We start from the raw sequence: 15,535 nt of genomic DNA, 5'->3' as shown, positions 1-15,535 counted from the left end.
TTGGACTGCTGGCCCACTAAGCCAAAAAAGGGAAAATACACATCAGATTTAGAAGGCAAACAGTGCCCTGTTCAGTTTCCATCGTTCTGTTGCTCCACATCCAAAACAGTGTAAGATTTTTCTTGCAAAATTCTAACCAAATCGCCTGTAACGCAATGCTTCTGGCAATGGTTGCAATGCAGGGCTTTAAACTCCTGCACAGAGTTACATCTGATCATCAGCAAGTGCTCCAACACCTCCATGAGATCCCCCATACGCATATTCCACCCACATCACACTTGGGTTTTAAGCGATCCCCTTTTTAGGACTTAGGAAACGAAGAAAAATGTTTTAAATGGGGAATTCTGAAAGCACAGAATTTCTAAGAATCACTCATAATATTTACACTCTCCAGCCTAGGATCAAAGCTCCATTCCTGCCAGTTGTAGCTCTTGGAAATTCTGCTCCATGGACTTCACAGCCCCAGAGAAATATGACAAGTGATTGTGTTATTATGGGTGACACTGACTTCTACTGACATTCTTTTAGGTGCTCACTCTGCACTCAGCTGTCGAAAAGTGTTACACATCTGTTTCTTTTATTTTTGTTACACTACAGAGAAATGGAAAGAAATTGCATTTTGGAATCACCTACTTTGGGAGGCAGGTCAATAAAAGACCAGCAAAAGTGTGGTGCAGCGATACCCAGCGGAGAGAACAACCCCAGAGACAACACTCTCACAGTTTCCTTAAGTATTTGTATTTCTGGCAAGAATATCTTTAAAGCAATTTCCCAACAATAGATTTCCCAAATCCTCGGTAGCCTGGGAAAGAATTAGGTGTTCTCCTCACTGCTGTGCTATGGGGCCATCCAATATGAAACCAGAGCAAGCTTCCTCTCAATCCCAATTTAATGAGTGACAACACTCCCTTCATCTTTTTCTAAGGCTGACCCCTAAGTTGAGATGAACTCATAACAGATATCTTTATATCCCTCCACAGGGATGCTACTGGGTGAAAAAAACACTAACTTTACTATTCAGGGGTTGCCATGAGCAGTTTGCCTTTCAGTGTTACCAGGTTTGGGGTTTTTTTGCACAGGAGGTATGGAATGAGTGCAAGAACTAGAATGAAAAAACTTTTACTGCAAAATCAATACTATTATTGCAAGTTAACAACTTTGTATTACTTCGATGCTAAAATAAAACGTGTCATTTTCTAGGAGATAGTCAAAATAATCCTGGTGTCTTCTGCTCGATCTTCAGGATCAGGTGGATGTTCCTATATACCAAAGGGAGAAAAAAATCCCAAACATGAGTATAACTTGATTTAGGGACACCTTTACGTTTCTCCCCAATCAATATTGTCCCTGAAACATTTCTTTATTGCCTAATGACCTCGCCGACACTTTTTGTATTTCATTGTGACCTTTAGTAGGCTGTAGTTTGGCATGGTCACACGAAGTAAATAGCATTTCACTCTCAGATTAGATTTATTTGAGTAGTCAATTGCTCTTCAGCATTGAGGAGGAATGCCAATAATGCCAAAGTGTGGAGCTATGGGAATGCTTCAGCTACAAACCACCACTATCCATGCAGAAAGACAGGCAGACAGGCTTTTCAGTGCCTGTAAATGGCTCTGCCTCTCCTGAAAGCAGCAAACCCATTGCCTTTCCACTTTCTCATGCTGCAATTTGCACATGAGACAAGAACACTCAAGTGGCAGAGGGCTTTAACCTCAGACTGTCCATGGCTCTGCTGTCAGCTGGCAGCCCAGGACAGCAACTGAATTCTTGCCAACTCATCTCCTCTCCCACAACAGCAACCAAAGGTGACCCCTTGTGGGCCTGATATTTCTAAACGTAAAGAATTTTAGCCTGCTAGCAGCTGCTAACTTTTTCCCCAAGAAAAAATTTCTCAAGAAAGCTTCTTCTCAAAACAATCTTGGCAAACAACTCTCCTCTCTCAAAACAATCTTTCTCCAGGTGGTGTTTTGCTGTTTCTCTGGTTTAACCAATGGCATTAGACAGGTGTTGTTCCTATTCACCAGCCATGGTAAGTCTGTGTGGGAACACTGTATAAAAGGTAGTGAAAATTAGACAAATAAAAGGCCTTTTTTCTATGCTCTTTGCCTTCTGAAGTATTTGGAGTCTTTCATCTTTCTTTTGTGTCCTACAATCCCTGACAAGCAGTGCCTTTGGACAATGTGCACTGCACTGGCAGGCAGCAGGTGTTTGCTAGTGGACATCTTCAGTATTCCACACAGACTCAACAGAACAACCCTAAACTCAGAACAAAAACATACCCCAAGAATAGTTTACCTTCTTTTTTCCATCCTTTTGGTTCTTCCCTCTTAAGTCAGTCCAGTAAGTGGCGATGGATCTCCTCATCCTGAGCCCTTCCATCACGTGCTTTTTTTTCCCATGCAACTTTCTGTACTTTTTTGCTTATCTTCCGTAAAGGATTGATGCATGGACTGCAACATATTAAAACAGCTGAAATTGGTTGAGTTCCAAAGTGGGAGTTTAGAGAAGGTCACCTAGACGCCAGCCATGAAATCCTAGCTCCAGTGAAAAATCTCAAAAAGCTATAGTTGATTTCAGGGGCCATCACAAGGTTCATCAACAGGAGAAAGATTAAGGCGAGGAGAAGCATTTCAATGCTTTTTCCATTTCTTAAATTTTCCTCATGACTTTTACCTTTTGATTCATGCAGACTCACAGAATCACTCAGGATAGAAAATACCTTTGAGATCATCCATAATCCCAACCATTAACCCAGCAGTGCCCAGTCCACACAAGGCACACACAGGCCTGGACACCCCTCACTGCCCAGCTCTTCCTGAGACAGGAACTCCTGCACTTCTGCTTGTCTCATCTCCAGCAGGCAAGGACAGGGAGACAGTGCAACCATGGCCAGAAATTTCCCCAGTAACAAGCCAACAAAATTCTCTGGGCTTCTTACCACAGCAGCACGAGGGATGTAGTGGGCAGGAATGAAGACTTTTCTATTCTATTTTTAAAATCCACGCAATATTATTCAAAAGTAGCATTGTTTAAGTGCACCTGCATTTTTCTAACATTTAGTGTTTTTACCTCCCTGTCCATGCATGTGGTTCTTAAAGAGGACTAACAAAACTGAAAGGAGCAAGACAGGCTGGCACTGTTATGGACACAGCAAAACCATCAGAGCACAGCTCTAGACAGGAGACACTGTGCTGATAGCACACAAGGGAAATTGCCAATTGGCAGGGAACAGATGTGTAGATTCTGCTTCCTGCATGAAAAACACCACTGGAAGGAGGCAAACACACAGTTTGTCCATGGGGAGGTGGAAAGTAACAAAGCCTCACTGGCTTGGGAAATTAGATCAACTAGAATTGATCAAGTGTGGCAAGGAGAGGAGCACTCAGCTCCCTCTATCAATTTCACAGGAATTTCATGTTCCTACATTTTCTTTGTCTGGCCATGGTATAGAAACCTTGCAACACAGTGGAGTTAAACAATTACCCCAAATTTCATCAGCAAAAGCCATCTTGGGTTTTTTTTGATAACTCTAGAGAACAATTTTTACTTTTGTGCACACCAGTTGCAGTACCGATTTGGCATTGTGCATAGGACTCTCTCAACAACGACTGCGTAATGTTGAAAACAAAAGAATTTCTATCCAGAGAGGTTTTTGGCTTATTAAAGGAATGTTTCTCAAAGCTTTATCAACTGTCTCTAAAACTGGTAAAACTCAAAGTTACAGTGTGATAGGATTGCACCCTTCATCGAACTTAAATATGTGATGTTGGAAATTTGAACCATTTAGCATCTGGTTAGTTACTGCATTCAAAAACGAAGCAAAAGAACCAAGCCATCGGCACAAGAGCAAAATTCCTAGTTTCACTGGCTATGAAAAAATCCAACAATGATCATTTAAACACTAATGTGAATTCTCCCAAAATGAACACATATTAATTCATTTTCCAGAAAATTTATGATAATTTCATGTTGATTCTTTGCCTCCTGCTTTCAGAGTCACTGATGACTCAGTGCAGCTATCTGTATGCTGAGCATCAGCTGTTGAGCACAGTGTAAGATGTAATGTGGAGATTTTCACAGCAGGTTTTGTCAAAATGTGGAACTCCACAGCCAACAGCCATCTGCCAAGCAGCCTCATTAGTAAAGTCTATGTGTGTGTGTGTACATGCACGTATATGATCCCACACAGACTACTATATCTTAGAAGAGCAAAAGTTTAACACTGGGAGAAAAAAAACCCTTCACCAAAAAGACAATTCTGTCGTATTAACCAAGTTGTGGCAGCAGCCATTCAATGTGAACTACCACCTAAGCAGAATAAAGCATGGTTATGTTAATTCATTCCATCAATTCAGTGACCTTGATGCTGTGGAGTTTACATTTTCCCTGGATCCTGAGAACACATACACAGGCTGAAACTCTTCACACTATCAGACACCAAACTGCTTGTACAGAACTTGCAGGCTGTAAAGTGCCCTATACATTAAAACCCCCATGCTGCATGTTAGAAACATTAGAAAGAATTAATTCCCAACTCACAGCCCATCTCTCTTACTCTATTCAGGCCTCATATTTTGTTCTTCCCTTCTGTGTCTTACTGCATATCCTGGAGGGAGTCTGCTTTCTGTGTTATGTGCAACTTCCCAAGCAAGTGAAGTAAGATTAAGTCCAAGTCTTTTATATCCAGGTCTTGAGAAAGAGTACTGGGGCATTAAATAACCTTATTTTCTTTAAGCCAGATTGACTCTCTGTTTTACGTACTTCAAAACAGAAGGACTCATCTTTTATGTTTGAGCATTAGTTTCTTGCCCTTTTTTTCCCCCCAATCTTTTCTCCCCTCACCTAGTTAAAGATGTCAGCTTTCTATATTTCCACCATTTACAAACAGTATTTAATAAATTTGGTCTGGTCATGCTCTAACTCTTACCATCTCTGCAAAACGGCACAGCAAATGACTGGTAGAAATCCCAAAGCCAAAAATCCTCCTCCGGTAAGCAAAATCACTCGAATGGCCAGCTGCACATCTGTAGAGCCAGCAGAAGTTTCCATCAGTTCTGAATAATTCTGAATAATTCTGGTGCAGCCACTGAGGGCCAGGCGACAGGATCAACCTCTAAGACACCTAAAGACTTCAGTAAATGCCAAAGAAAACTGCCATTTCTCAGATGAATTTAAAGCGGGACTCACTGGTCACAAGGGACTTCTCAAACCTAAAGGATTCTATGATTCAGCAGCACAGTATCAAAAAAGTGTTAGAAATGAGTTCAGATGAGAAAGAACTGGTCTCAAATGTCACTTGAGTGGGAAAAGCACAAGTGTTTGTTTAGCAGAGGCAACCAGGGTTTGAGTGAGCCCAGGGCATGGGGCACAGTTGAGTGGGGCGAATAAATAATAAATAAAAACCCCCAAAGTTCCTTAGAAGCTCCTTTAAGGACGAAGCAAAATCTTTCAAAATGAATTCTATTCATCTACTTCATAACTTTTGTAGCATTTTCTTAAGGTCTCATTTTATTCCCTCATTTATTCAAGACAAACCTCCCAAGGAGAAGAACCATTCAGTGTATGCAGCCTGTGACCAGCTGACAAACACAACTGCCACGAGTCTGATACCTGCTAAGTGCTTCTATTTTGTCCACGGATTGCTACAAGGCAAACAGTAAGTGTTTGCATTTTCTTTAGACCTATGCTGTACATCCAGGAGCATTCAAGGAGCTCATTAATCTGTGAACAAATAATTCTGTAAAATGGTCAGCCCTTGATATTGATGTCCAAACAATAAAAGTCTAACTGGAATGAGGAATCAAGCAGTGGCAGCTGAATAAGCATTTTTAATTTTAAAATTTGCTTCAGTATGTGTCTTAAAAATGAGCAGAGGAGCTTAATTTTCACTGTACAGCTTTTCTCCTTGCTGTAGTGAAGTGTCTTTTATACAAAATATAAAGGCCCAAGCTGGGACTGAATACTATTAAAACCTTTAATTTCTGTCATGTGTCCCTAACTAACAAACAGATTCTGATGGGAGCACACTGGATAAAACTGTCTTCAATCAAAAATGATCCAGCTGGTAGGAACTACAGCTGCCCCAGCACTGGAATGTGGAGCTGCTCAAGCACAAGAAAATATTCAGAGTCTTATTTTGACCTCAGCTTGCTCCTGAAGAAGCACAAACAAGAGAAAGTGAATTCATGTTAACTGACAAGCAACCTTGGGGTTTCGTATCTGTATTAAGCCAGCTCATCCTAAAAATTGGGATATCACCCCTGAAATCAGTGGAGGTATACTGAATTATACACCCACGTTTAGCAGGGTTTGCTCTGAGGCAGCAGCACACTCACCATCTCTCACTGGCATGTAGCACTGCTCATCCTGGCCAATTCTGAAAGGACAGCAGTGAATTTTGGAGCATTGAGACATGTTCAGGCCTTCTAAGGGACAAGGAGTTAAAGGTCGCTCACTGCTGAGGCGGCAAGCTTTAAAAAGGAAAAAGAAAAACAACATTAGGTAAGATGTCTATCCTGGGAGCAATGTGAAGCAGAAGGAAGTCATCAGTTTGGTGTCTCTAGCATGTTTTGATTAATTAAATCTGCCAGAAAACAATATCATTGATGTTCATGTACGTTCTTTCCCAAAGCCCAACCGATTCTTATATTGAAATTAGCAGAAAGGCTGAATCACATCAGAGAAAATCTTCTGTAATTTGCTTTGTTTCTGTAAGGGTCTATTACAAAGCTGAATCTAAGCACCAGTGTGACACTTTTTTGTGTTTAGGTTTGCAAAGTGAAAAGGACAAACAAAATTTTCTGATTGCTCTGTTTCTAATTAAAAACCAGCAGAAATTTAAGACTTTTTTTTTTTTTTTTTTTTTATCTGAAGGACTATATTGCAACTCACCATCTCTGTTTGGCACTTAGTTATTTGTTTCTACAAGCAGCTGAAAATCAGCTGCTAGGAAAGAAACCCCCACAACAGTTGATGAAGAACACATTTAAGCAATTTTTGAGATTTCCTATTTTATAGCAGATTTATTGATAATCATGAGATACTATGTGGAAATGGCTTAAATGTGTAAGATGTTTATAAATAGTAGATGTCTCTGCATATTTAATTCCTATAAAAAAATCCTATCTCATCCCTTATGGTACACAGCAGCTGCAAAGCATCATTTGGTTCCAACAACTCCCCCAGGACTGGCTGTATTGTCAGCCTCACATTTATCACAGACATTACCGGTAGCCAAATTCAGTTTATTAAGGGGGGGATCAGGATCTTCACCATTCTCTGTGTTTCCTTAGGACTCCGTGTGAGCACTAGTGGTGGAGACACACTGATATTAATGCATGAACATTCCAAGAGAAAAGTAGCATTTCTCCTTCTCCTTCCTATTGATCTATGGTCTGGTTATGGAACCAGGCTGGCAGTTTTTATATATAAAAAAAAATCTTTTCTGTACTCATATTATTTTGCTTTTTGATACTGGCACGTTAGCACTGTGATTTCCAGGTCAATAATTGCATGAAATTAAGCAGTTCTTGTAATTTAACTTCAGCAGTCCAAAGGTGAGGGGATCAGTCTGAAGCCTTCCTTAGCCAGTAGAAGTGGGAGAGACACCGGTGTGGGACAAAATCCTTCTCCCATTTATGCCAAATTCTCTTTTCTCCCTATGTGAAGACTGGAAAAGTAGTTCAGATGTGATCCAACAAAGCCAGGTATGGTGGATCCACTGCCAAACTTCCAGCATAATTTCTGTATTTGCAGCACAATCACATCACTGGTGATGGAGGGGTTTGCAGGAGGGTAGCAAATGCAAACAAATCTGTGATTGTCCCAAAGAGTCACTTAGCAATCCCGTTTTCCAGAGCTCTGGTGAGTTTTACAGTATTGGACTGAGGGTTTTAAACACATGAAATGCTGACAGGTAGGGGAGGGAGGGTGGGAGTGAGGCAGAAGTGGGGAGGGAAGAGAGGAAGGAGGCTGCAGTGGTGATGTGACACTTACTCATTGGCCTGAAGAAGCTCAGGAAAGATCCATACACAGCTTCCATTGTCATGTTGGGTTTGCTGGGTGCCTCTGAACCAGGCTGAATCGGGGCGGCAAGCACTGAAAGTTCACAATGATTAGCTCATTACCATCCAAACTATCCGTAATTAATTAAAGCAATGACATTTTCATACTGATTATCACTCATTAGGAAGGCATTTACAGTCATCAGGAGCTGTGTCGACTGATGGCTAGCAAGGTTAAGCACAGGTGTCTTTCTGTTGTATTCACTTATATTGCTTTAAATTGCTTCATGAACCACAATGAGGAAAAGAACTAAAGCTGTAAAATTTAAATTAAAGAATCCCTTCAGGTGGAAACTGTCAAGGATAAAAAGCCCTGCTGCTCACCTGTGAGGTGCAGGTTACATGAAAACGCTTTGCTGCATCTCTAGTTGTATTTCTGCCATGCACAAAAGCAGAACTTACAGCTTTTTAGATGAAGACCAGACCCCAGTTAAAACACAAAAACATGCTGGAAGGCACCTTTATCAGACACAACCAAACATGCATCTATCCCAGCTTCTTGTTTCAGACAGTGACCTGCTACAATTGCATAGAAAAGAGCAAAACATCCTTAAACATAGAGGTACTGCAGTGTTTATACACAGAAGCTGCTGGTTTCTTACTCTAGGATTTCCCAATCACCTTTCATTTACACTATTCTAAAAGAAATATGGGATCAGTAAACCTTGCTGCCTCCCTGCATCTCTTTTTCATTACACCAAAAGTGCAAATCACAGCACGACTCCACTGGTAATCAACCACTCCCCAACGAGGGGGGAAAAAAAGAGATCCAGTATTCCCACCTGCTTGCCTTTTTTCTCTCCATGAGAGAAACTCACACCACTCCGTCACCACTTTAAAAGCTTTCAGTGGTGGAGTTTGCTGAAAGCCATTTCACGGTGTTAAGAGTCCCTGTGAACACAAGGGAGATCGCAGCCTAACCTAAAATTAAGTATTGAACAACTTCAGTCTTTTGGATAATCCTTCAGTTAACAGCATTGGGAGCATAAATTAGGGAATTAGGAAATTACTTGTCCTGGGGCACAACTTGCCTCTTCAGTGCCGTAAAAAACTCCCTTGGGAAAAAAAAAAGAACAGAGAGAATTGAAGGTACTGTCAAAACAGATAATCTGAAACTATTGTGTAATAGACAGAACAGAAAAATTTAAAGACTTTGTAATGACTTCATGGGAAGTTGATGAGATGAGGTTTCCAACACTCAGTTTGGTAAGAATGATGTGAAAACCATGGCTGCCCCACACATTGCTCTCTCATGTGAGGGTTTAAAGAGACACAAGACAGTTATATGGATTTAATGGCCACTGTTGTAGTTACATATTCATATCTGTGTTAGAATGCTAACTCACCCACTCTGGAAGCCTTTTACAATGACCCAGCAACTGCTGAAACCAAGAGCTGAAAAGGCTCTGAGCTCTGTTCTCAGTGCATTAAGGATCAAATGAAAATGTGTTTGGATGGACCCTTTATAGATGTCAGATGACCAAACTCAACTTCTGTTAGTGCAAGTAATCAGACAAAATTACTTTCCAATTACTTTGAGTCATCTGCCGTAATAAGCAAATACATCAATTCCCAACTGACTATAACAACACCTTTAATAGTATGCTGAAAAATAAGTTGAAGTGGGGGAAAAATAGAAGGATCTATAATTGGGGGAAAAAAAATCTATCATCAGCTGAGAAATAAAAGCAAGTTGCACTGACAGGGATGAAACAGGCAGCATTTACTTCTTGCACAGATGAACAGAGGGAAATAGAAGCTATAGTTGCAGGAAAAAAGGTATTTTGTTCTATTTAAGTATCAGAATGGATCAATCCAGTCTGAAGTAATCGCTTGTAATATTTCTCAATATTTTCCAATCATTTCCAAGACAAGAAAACTTGCTTGCTGGTAGGAGTACTTGGCACTTCTTTTGAGTGTTTCTGTCCTTGCAATACTCACGTGAATGGACGCTACAAAGCAGGAGCAGGACCATGAAGACCCACACTCGATGGGTGCCCAAGGGCAGCATTACTGCAATAAAACCAAGAGCAAGAAGGGGTACAGGGTCCTGCATAAAACAAATTATTGATCTTAATTAATATTTATGCATTAGAGCAAACCTGACAGTTGATTGCTGCACAGAGCAGGACTGCCTTTTTAGCAAGAAAGAGGCCAAAACCCATTGAAAATGTATGTGTATATATTGGGAATCAATGATTTCGAAGAAATTACTCATTTAAAGGGAGCTTAAAAGAAGGCATCTTGTTTACAGAGACTAGCAAAAAATTCATCTTTCTGAAGTGTCCCAGAGCTGGACACCTGGCACTTAAAAAGATAATTTTTAGCTAAAAGTTTTAATCCCAATTCAATAGACAGAATAAAGAATGAAGAATGAATAATTTTTGAAAGCTTAAAACTAAATTCTAGTTTAGCTCATTGAATTCTTCACTCTTTTCACAGCTGGAACACATGAAGAGCTTTAGACATTTTTAAAAGGTGGTTCAAAATGGTATTATGGATGAAAATAGTTTTAGAAATCCCCATGTGATTCACAGTAATTTAGCAGCAGGTTTAAGCTGGGTTTTGTACCCCCGAGCAGCCCCTGATGACTGCTTTGGCAGATGCTGTATTTCTTGCCTGGCCCTCCTGTTTCACCCGAAAAAGGGCTTTTTTCAATTATTACCACTTAGTTGTAAAGACAAATTGTTATTACTGGGGAGGGGAGAACCCCATTTTCTGAAGGGCTGTACAGGGAAAGGACTGACTGCATTTCACACAGGTATTGCCCTTTGAGGGGTCAGCTCTTTCTGCCCTCCTGCTCAGTGAGGAAAGCCTCCCTGCCCTTGGAAGTGCCTGTGCTACAGAGGAATATACAAACACATTCTGTCCCACGGAGAAACTACCTTGGTAATGTGAAATTATTTCTTAAGAGGAAAGGAATCATGTTTTCCAAGATACTTACTAAAATTTCATACCATTCATGACAAATTGGGGGAAAAAAGGAGAAGGAAAACAAGATAAAATTCTTATTCTTGATGCTACTTACTTCTCTTGCTGTCTCCTCCAGCCCTGTTGGAGCAGGGCATGAGCAGCTCCTCAAGGTGCAGCAACTGCAGAGTAGCCCTGACAACGGTGGAACCAAAACACGTCACAGTCACCACCCCCAGCTGAGGTGCACAGAACAGGATGGAGCAACAGAGGGGCCAGAAAAAGCTCAGTGTAGTTTGGGAGAAATCAGACTCTTGAAAAGCCTCTCAAGTCTTCTAATTCACCAAGTTAAAAACGAGTTCATACTCTTACCAGGCCCACTCCAGTGTTCAATACAGAAACAACACCTAACTGTGCAGACCAGGTAATAGGGAAGAGATCAAAACATGCTCCTCTCAAATCAGAAAGTTCAGACAGAATGCTTAAATAAGAGCTTCTCACTAAGCCATGAAAGGTGAATTAATTAGGTATTGCTTCAGCAAATGTTTGCACACTTGAAGCACAAATCTGACACGGATCTTTCTCAGACCCTGAAAGCAAATCACATCCTGGGCTGCACCAAAGGGAACATGGCCAGGAGGCCAAGGGAGGTGATCCTGCCCCTCTACCCCACTCACCTGAGACCCCACCTGGTGTACCACAACCAGCTCTGGAGATCTGGCCTGATTTCAGCTGAGATAGAATTAAATCTTCTTTGTAGCTGGCACAGTGCTGTGCCTTGGATTTAGCATGAGAATAATGCTGATAACACACTTTAGTTGCTCTCCATCAAGGACTTTTGAGTTCCTAAGCTCTAGTAGGGAGGGGGTGCACCAGAAACCAGGAGGGAGCATGGCCAGGACAGCTGCCCTGGGCTGGCCAGAGGCACATTCCTCACCATGGCACAGCACAGCCAGTATAGAAACTGCAGAGCTGGCAGAGAGTTGCCAAACTCTGCCCAGGGCTGGGCTGGGCATTGGCCAGTGCATTGAGCAATTGTACTGTGCAGCTCTTGATCCTCTTGGATTTCATCCCTCTCGCTCCTTTTCATTACAATTATTACTGTATTCTATTATCTTTCAATTATTTAAATTATTATTCTTGTATCAAACCATGATTTCTACTTTTTTGTTTTCCCTAATTCCCATCTGCACTGGGAGAGTGGAGGGGGAAGGGGGTGAGTGAGTGAGTGAGCGAGCAGCTCCTGGTGCTGCTGGCTGCAGTTAAACCGCAACTTCCCCCCACATGAAGGACGTGGACCTTTTCAGGCTTGTCCAGAGGGTCAGGAAAGTGAGCAGAGGCCTGGAACAGCTCTGCTCTGAGGACAAGCTGAGACCTGGGGTGGTTCACACATCTGGGGACACATTAGGGCCCCTCCCAGTACCTACAGGGGCTACACCAGAAAGATGGGGAAGACTCTTCAGCAGGGCCTGTGCAATAGAACAAAGAGTAACAGATTTAAACAAGAAGAGGGTCAAATTAGACTAAAGCTGGAGTTTTTCACAATGAGGGCAGTGAGGCCCTGCACTGGCTGCCCAGAGCAGCTGTAGATGTGCCTGGAGGCACTGCAGGCCAGGCTGGATGGAGCTCTGGGCAGCTTGGTCTATGGAAAGGTGTTCCTGCCCAAGGCACAGGCTGGAACTAGCGGATCTTTAAGGCCCCTTTCAAGCCAGACCATTCTAGGACTCTACCACTTCCATTCCTTTTATTAAGGATAGGCTCTGAATAAACTAGGAGCAGTGTTTTTAAAATATACAGAAGCCTAAAGTAAATGCAGATGCCATCAAATCAGCAGTTCCCCTAACAGATGAGCTGCCTAAAGCAGTTGCAGTTTGCTACAACAGCCATCTGAACTGATAAGTGAGCCTGAAAAAACATATATTCACTTCTTCCACCCCCCCCATTTCAGCTAATTGCAAAATGACTTTAAAGGGTGGGTCTCTTTAACCTCATTCGTAGGCAGCACCAGCTTGCTTAAATAAGCAACAATACACAGTATCCTCAGTTTCATTGTTTCACTCCACACCCAGACTAGACCCAGGCCACTCTCAGCAGTTCAATTAGAAGATACTTGGGAATGTCTAATCCCCAAGCCTTCCTTTTCTGAGGCACATGATTTACATGGAAGTGAGATTTTCCACGCTGATTTATCTCACGGAACACCCCAGACAGCGTGATGCATTTCTGATATGGGACTTTTCAGACTAAGAATCACAGAAAATTGCCCCCCCCCCCCCCCCCCCCATTTTATACGGAACACTTAATTGATTTTACTACATTTAGGAGCAGATTTCTCTTGCTGTAGCTGCAGTTTACACGAGGCTCAGCCTGAGTGCACCAGCAAATAAAGCACGTCCAAAATTCAAACCACACCTAATACTTCTTACACCATTTCTGCAACAGTCAAGTTCTCAGCACTTACAGACTACATCCATGTGATTGTTTTTTGCTTTAAATGAACTGCTTTTATTGGAAACCAGTTTTCTAAATTCAGTGCAAAACTGTGAGCAAACATTCTCCAGCTGAATTTTCAGTAGATACACAAAATTACCTATGATTGTTGCTCTTTTTTATAATCCAATTCCATACAGTACTCAAAGCGCACAAAAATTACTGCTTTAAATTCTACTGTAGTTTTTAAACAATGTAAAAAAAATAATTATGGCAAACTGACTCACCCACGTTTAACAGCAATTATTTCTATCAAACTGTTTGAGATGAAGGACCTTGGTAACTGTGAAAGCGCAAGTCACGGATGTGCAATGCATTTTAAAAAATTGTTTATAGAAAACCAGATTCATCCCGATGCAAGCAAAGATCCCCAGTCCTCTGTCAGAGACTCAGGCTGCCAGAGAGTAAAGAAATGTTTCTGTAAATCACAGCATAAAAATATGGTGTGAAACCCAAACTGTGCTTTAATCTAACGAACATCTGGCAAGGAGAGCCTTGTGATCGAGGTGGAATCTATTCAGGACACCAAGCTCAGGTTTAACCTCACCTTTCCTAACGTGTATTAAGCTGCCTTAATAGCTTTAATAGTGCAAACATCCCATTCACCCCAATTTTCATGGATATCTTTGACAAGCATCTTTTAGGATGAAAATCTGTCAAGTTCAAGTGAATGATGAACAAGCTTAGTACACACTACTCTGGAAAGAACAAGCTCAGCCTCGAAGCTTTTTAAAAAAGCTTTTAAAAATTTCTTTTAAGTAGCCACCAGAGCCAGCAGCACATCTCCCCCACCCCTTAACAAAGGTATTCCACTGCAAGTCTTGCTGCTTCTGGAAATAGACAAAACCTTTAACATTACACAGGATAAGAATATTTGACACTCGTCTTGCAGATTAGCAGAGAACTTAGCAGAACTGTACAGCAGGACTCCGCAAATGAGGAATCCCAGTGAGGAATACTCACTGAAGATAAAGTTTTCCCTTTTAATATTCAATACTGAAGGGTTTTGCAGTTCAGGAAAACAAGCTGCCTTTCACAGTAAGTGCTCGTAGGAACAAGCAGGGTCTACACTCAGTCCCACACTCACAGCACCCAGTGTCCTTCCTGGACATGCTATACATTATTTGATATTAGGAACAAAGGAGGGCCGAAAAAGCTCATCAGTATTTGATTCAAATAACTTCTATATTTATGCAACTAAACCTAGTATCTTCTTGAACTCATGAGTGCTCATAAAGAGATTTTAATCTGCTTAAATAAAGCTGAATAAAGAGATTTTTTGCCTTGACCAAGTTTTAATAACAACTTTGAAAATCTTAACTCCCCACCATCATTAACAAAAATGCATTCAGTAAACAACAGAAACACAAACTTTCTATTTCGTTTAAGCATTTGTTAATTCATAGGCTTTGAGCTTAACCTTACTGAATTTAGACTTTGGCATGATTCACAAATACCTCTCACTCTTTCAAAGAACTTTATTTTAAAAATAATTTTAATTCATTAGACCATACTTTATAATAGTTACCAATAGGACGGACCTGAACTCAAGCATCAGACATTTGTTGCACTTTCAAGTTTTGTAACAACATGACTTTTCAAAATAAAAGTGTACATTTAGATTCACAGGTTAATTTGTTGAAATTTAATAACATTTAAAATCACTGGAATATGAACTGAAAGGGATATATGTCAAGTACACAAATACTGCAAAAGGTCAGAGCCCCAAAACCCACTTGGAAATGGAATGCAGCCAATTAGCCAGACTGTGGTTTGGTGATTTCACATTGACCCGGGTTAGCACCTTAGTGAACTCAACCACTGGATGTGAGAAACGAGTGCATGAAGTGTGACCACTCAACAGGTTCTGTACCATTCCACGAGGAAACTGTGTCTTCTTGAGCATTTTGTGCCACGTTTTTGGAATGTGGTAATATTTGAGACTTTTCTAAACTGCGTAAATAAACAACGGCTACAGTTAAAGTCTAAACAAAGAAATACTTTCTACTTTCTGTCAGTTGAGTTTTTTTTTTTAAAGCAATCATTCATAAGGATTGCATCAACATCAG

General features: G+C 41.0%; 1 protein-coding gene across 1 annotated transcript; it reads right to left on the bottom strand.

Annotated features, from left to right (window-relative positions):
- Positions 1 to 597: 597 nt before the first annotated feature.
- On the bottom strand, positions 598 to 11,166 carry LOC136300312 (fmr1 neighbor protein-like). The gene is made up of 7 exons (XM_066202629.1): positions 11,095 to 11,166; positions 10,008 to 10,116; positions 7,999 to 8,100; positions 6,339 to 6,473; positions 4,931 to 5,027; positions 2,299 to 2,453; positions 598 to 1,259 (listed from the first exon to the last, which is right to left on the bottom strand). Exons 2-6 carry the CDS (start codon positions 10,075 to 10,077, stop codon positions 2,336 to 2,338), a joined length of 522 nt encoding a protein of 173 aa, XP_066058726.1. The 5' UTR covers positions 10,078 to 10,116; positions 11,095 to 11,166; the 3' UTR covers positions 598 to 1,259; positions 2,299 to 2,335.
- Between the last annotated feature and the right edge of the window lie 4,369 nt (positions 11,167 to 15,535).

This window comes from Chamaea fasciata, unplaced genomic scaffold, assembly GCF_029207755.1.
Source record: "Chamaea fasciata isolate MVZ Bird 193981 ecotype frontalis unplaced genomic scaffold, bChaFas1.0.hap1 SCAF_22, whole genome shotgun sequence".
Lineage (NCBI taxonomy): Eukaryota > Metazoa > Chordata > Aves > Passeriformes > Sylviidae > Chamaea > Chamaea fasciata.
Note: the sequence above shows the minus strand (reverse complement) of the source record. Positions and strands in the feature narration are given on the sequence as shown.

Coding starts and splice junctions, on each gene's coding strand:
- LOC136300312 (XM_066202629.1), bottom strand. CDS start 10,077: ATGCTGCCCTTGGGCACCCATCGAGTGTGGGTCTTCATGGTCCTGCTC. Junction 5,028..6,338: donor CTACATGCCAGTGAGAGATG/GTGAGTGTGCTG, acceptor CTGGCTCTACAG/ATGTGCAGCTGGCCATTCGA. Junction 2,454..4,930: donor TGTGCCGTTTTGCAGAGATG/GTAAGAGTTAGA, acceptor AATATGTTGCAG/TCCATGCATCAATCCTTTAC.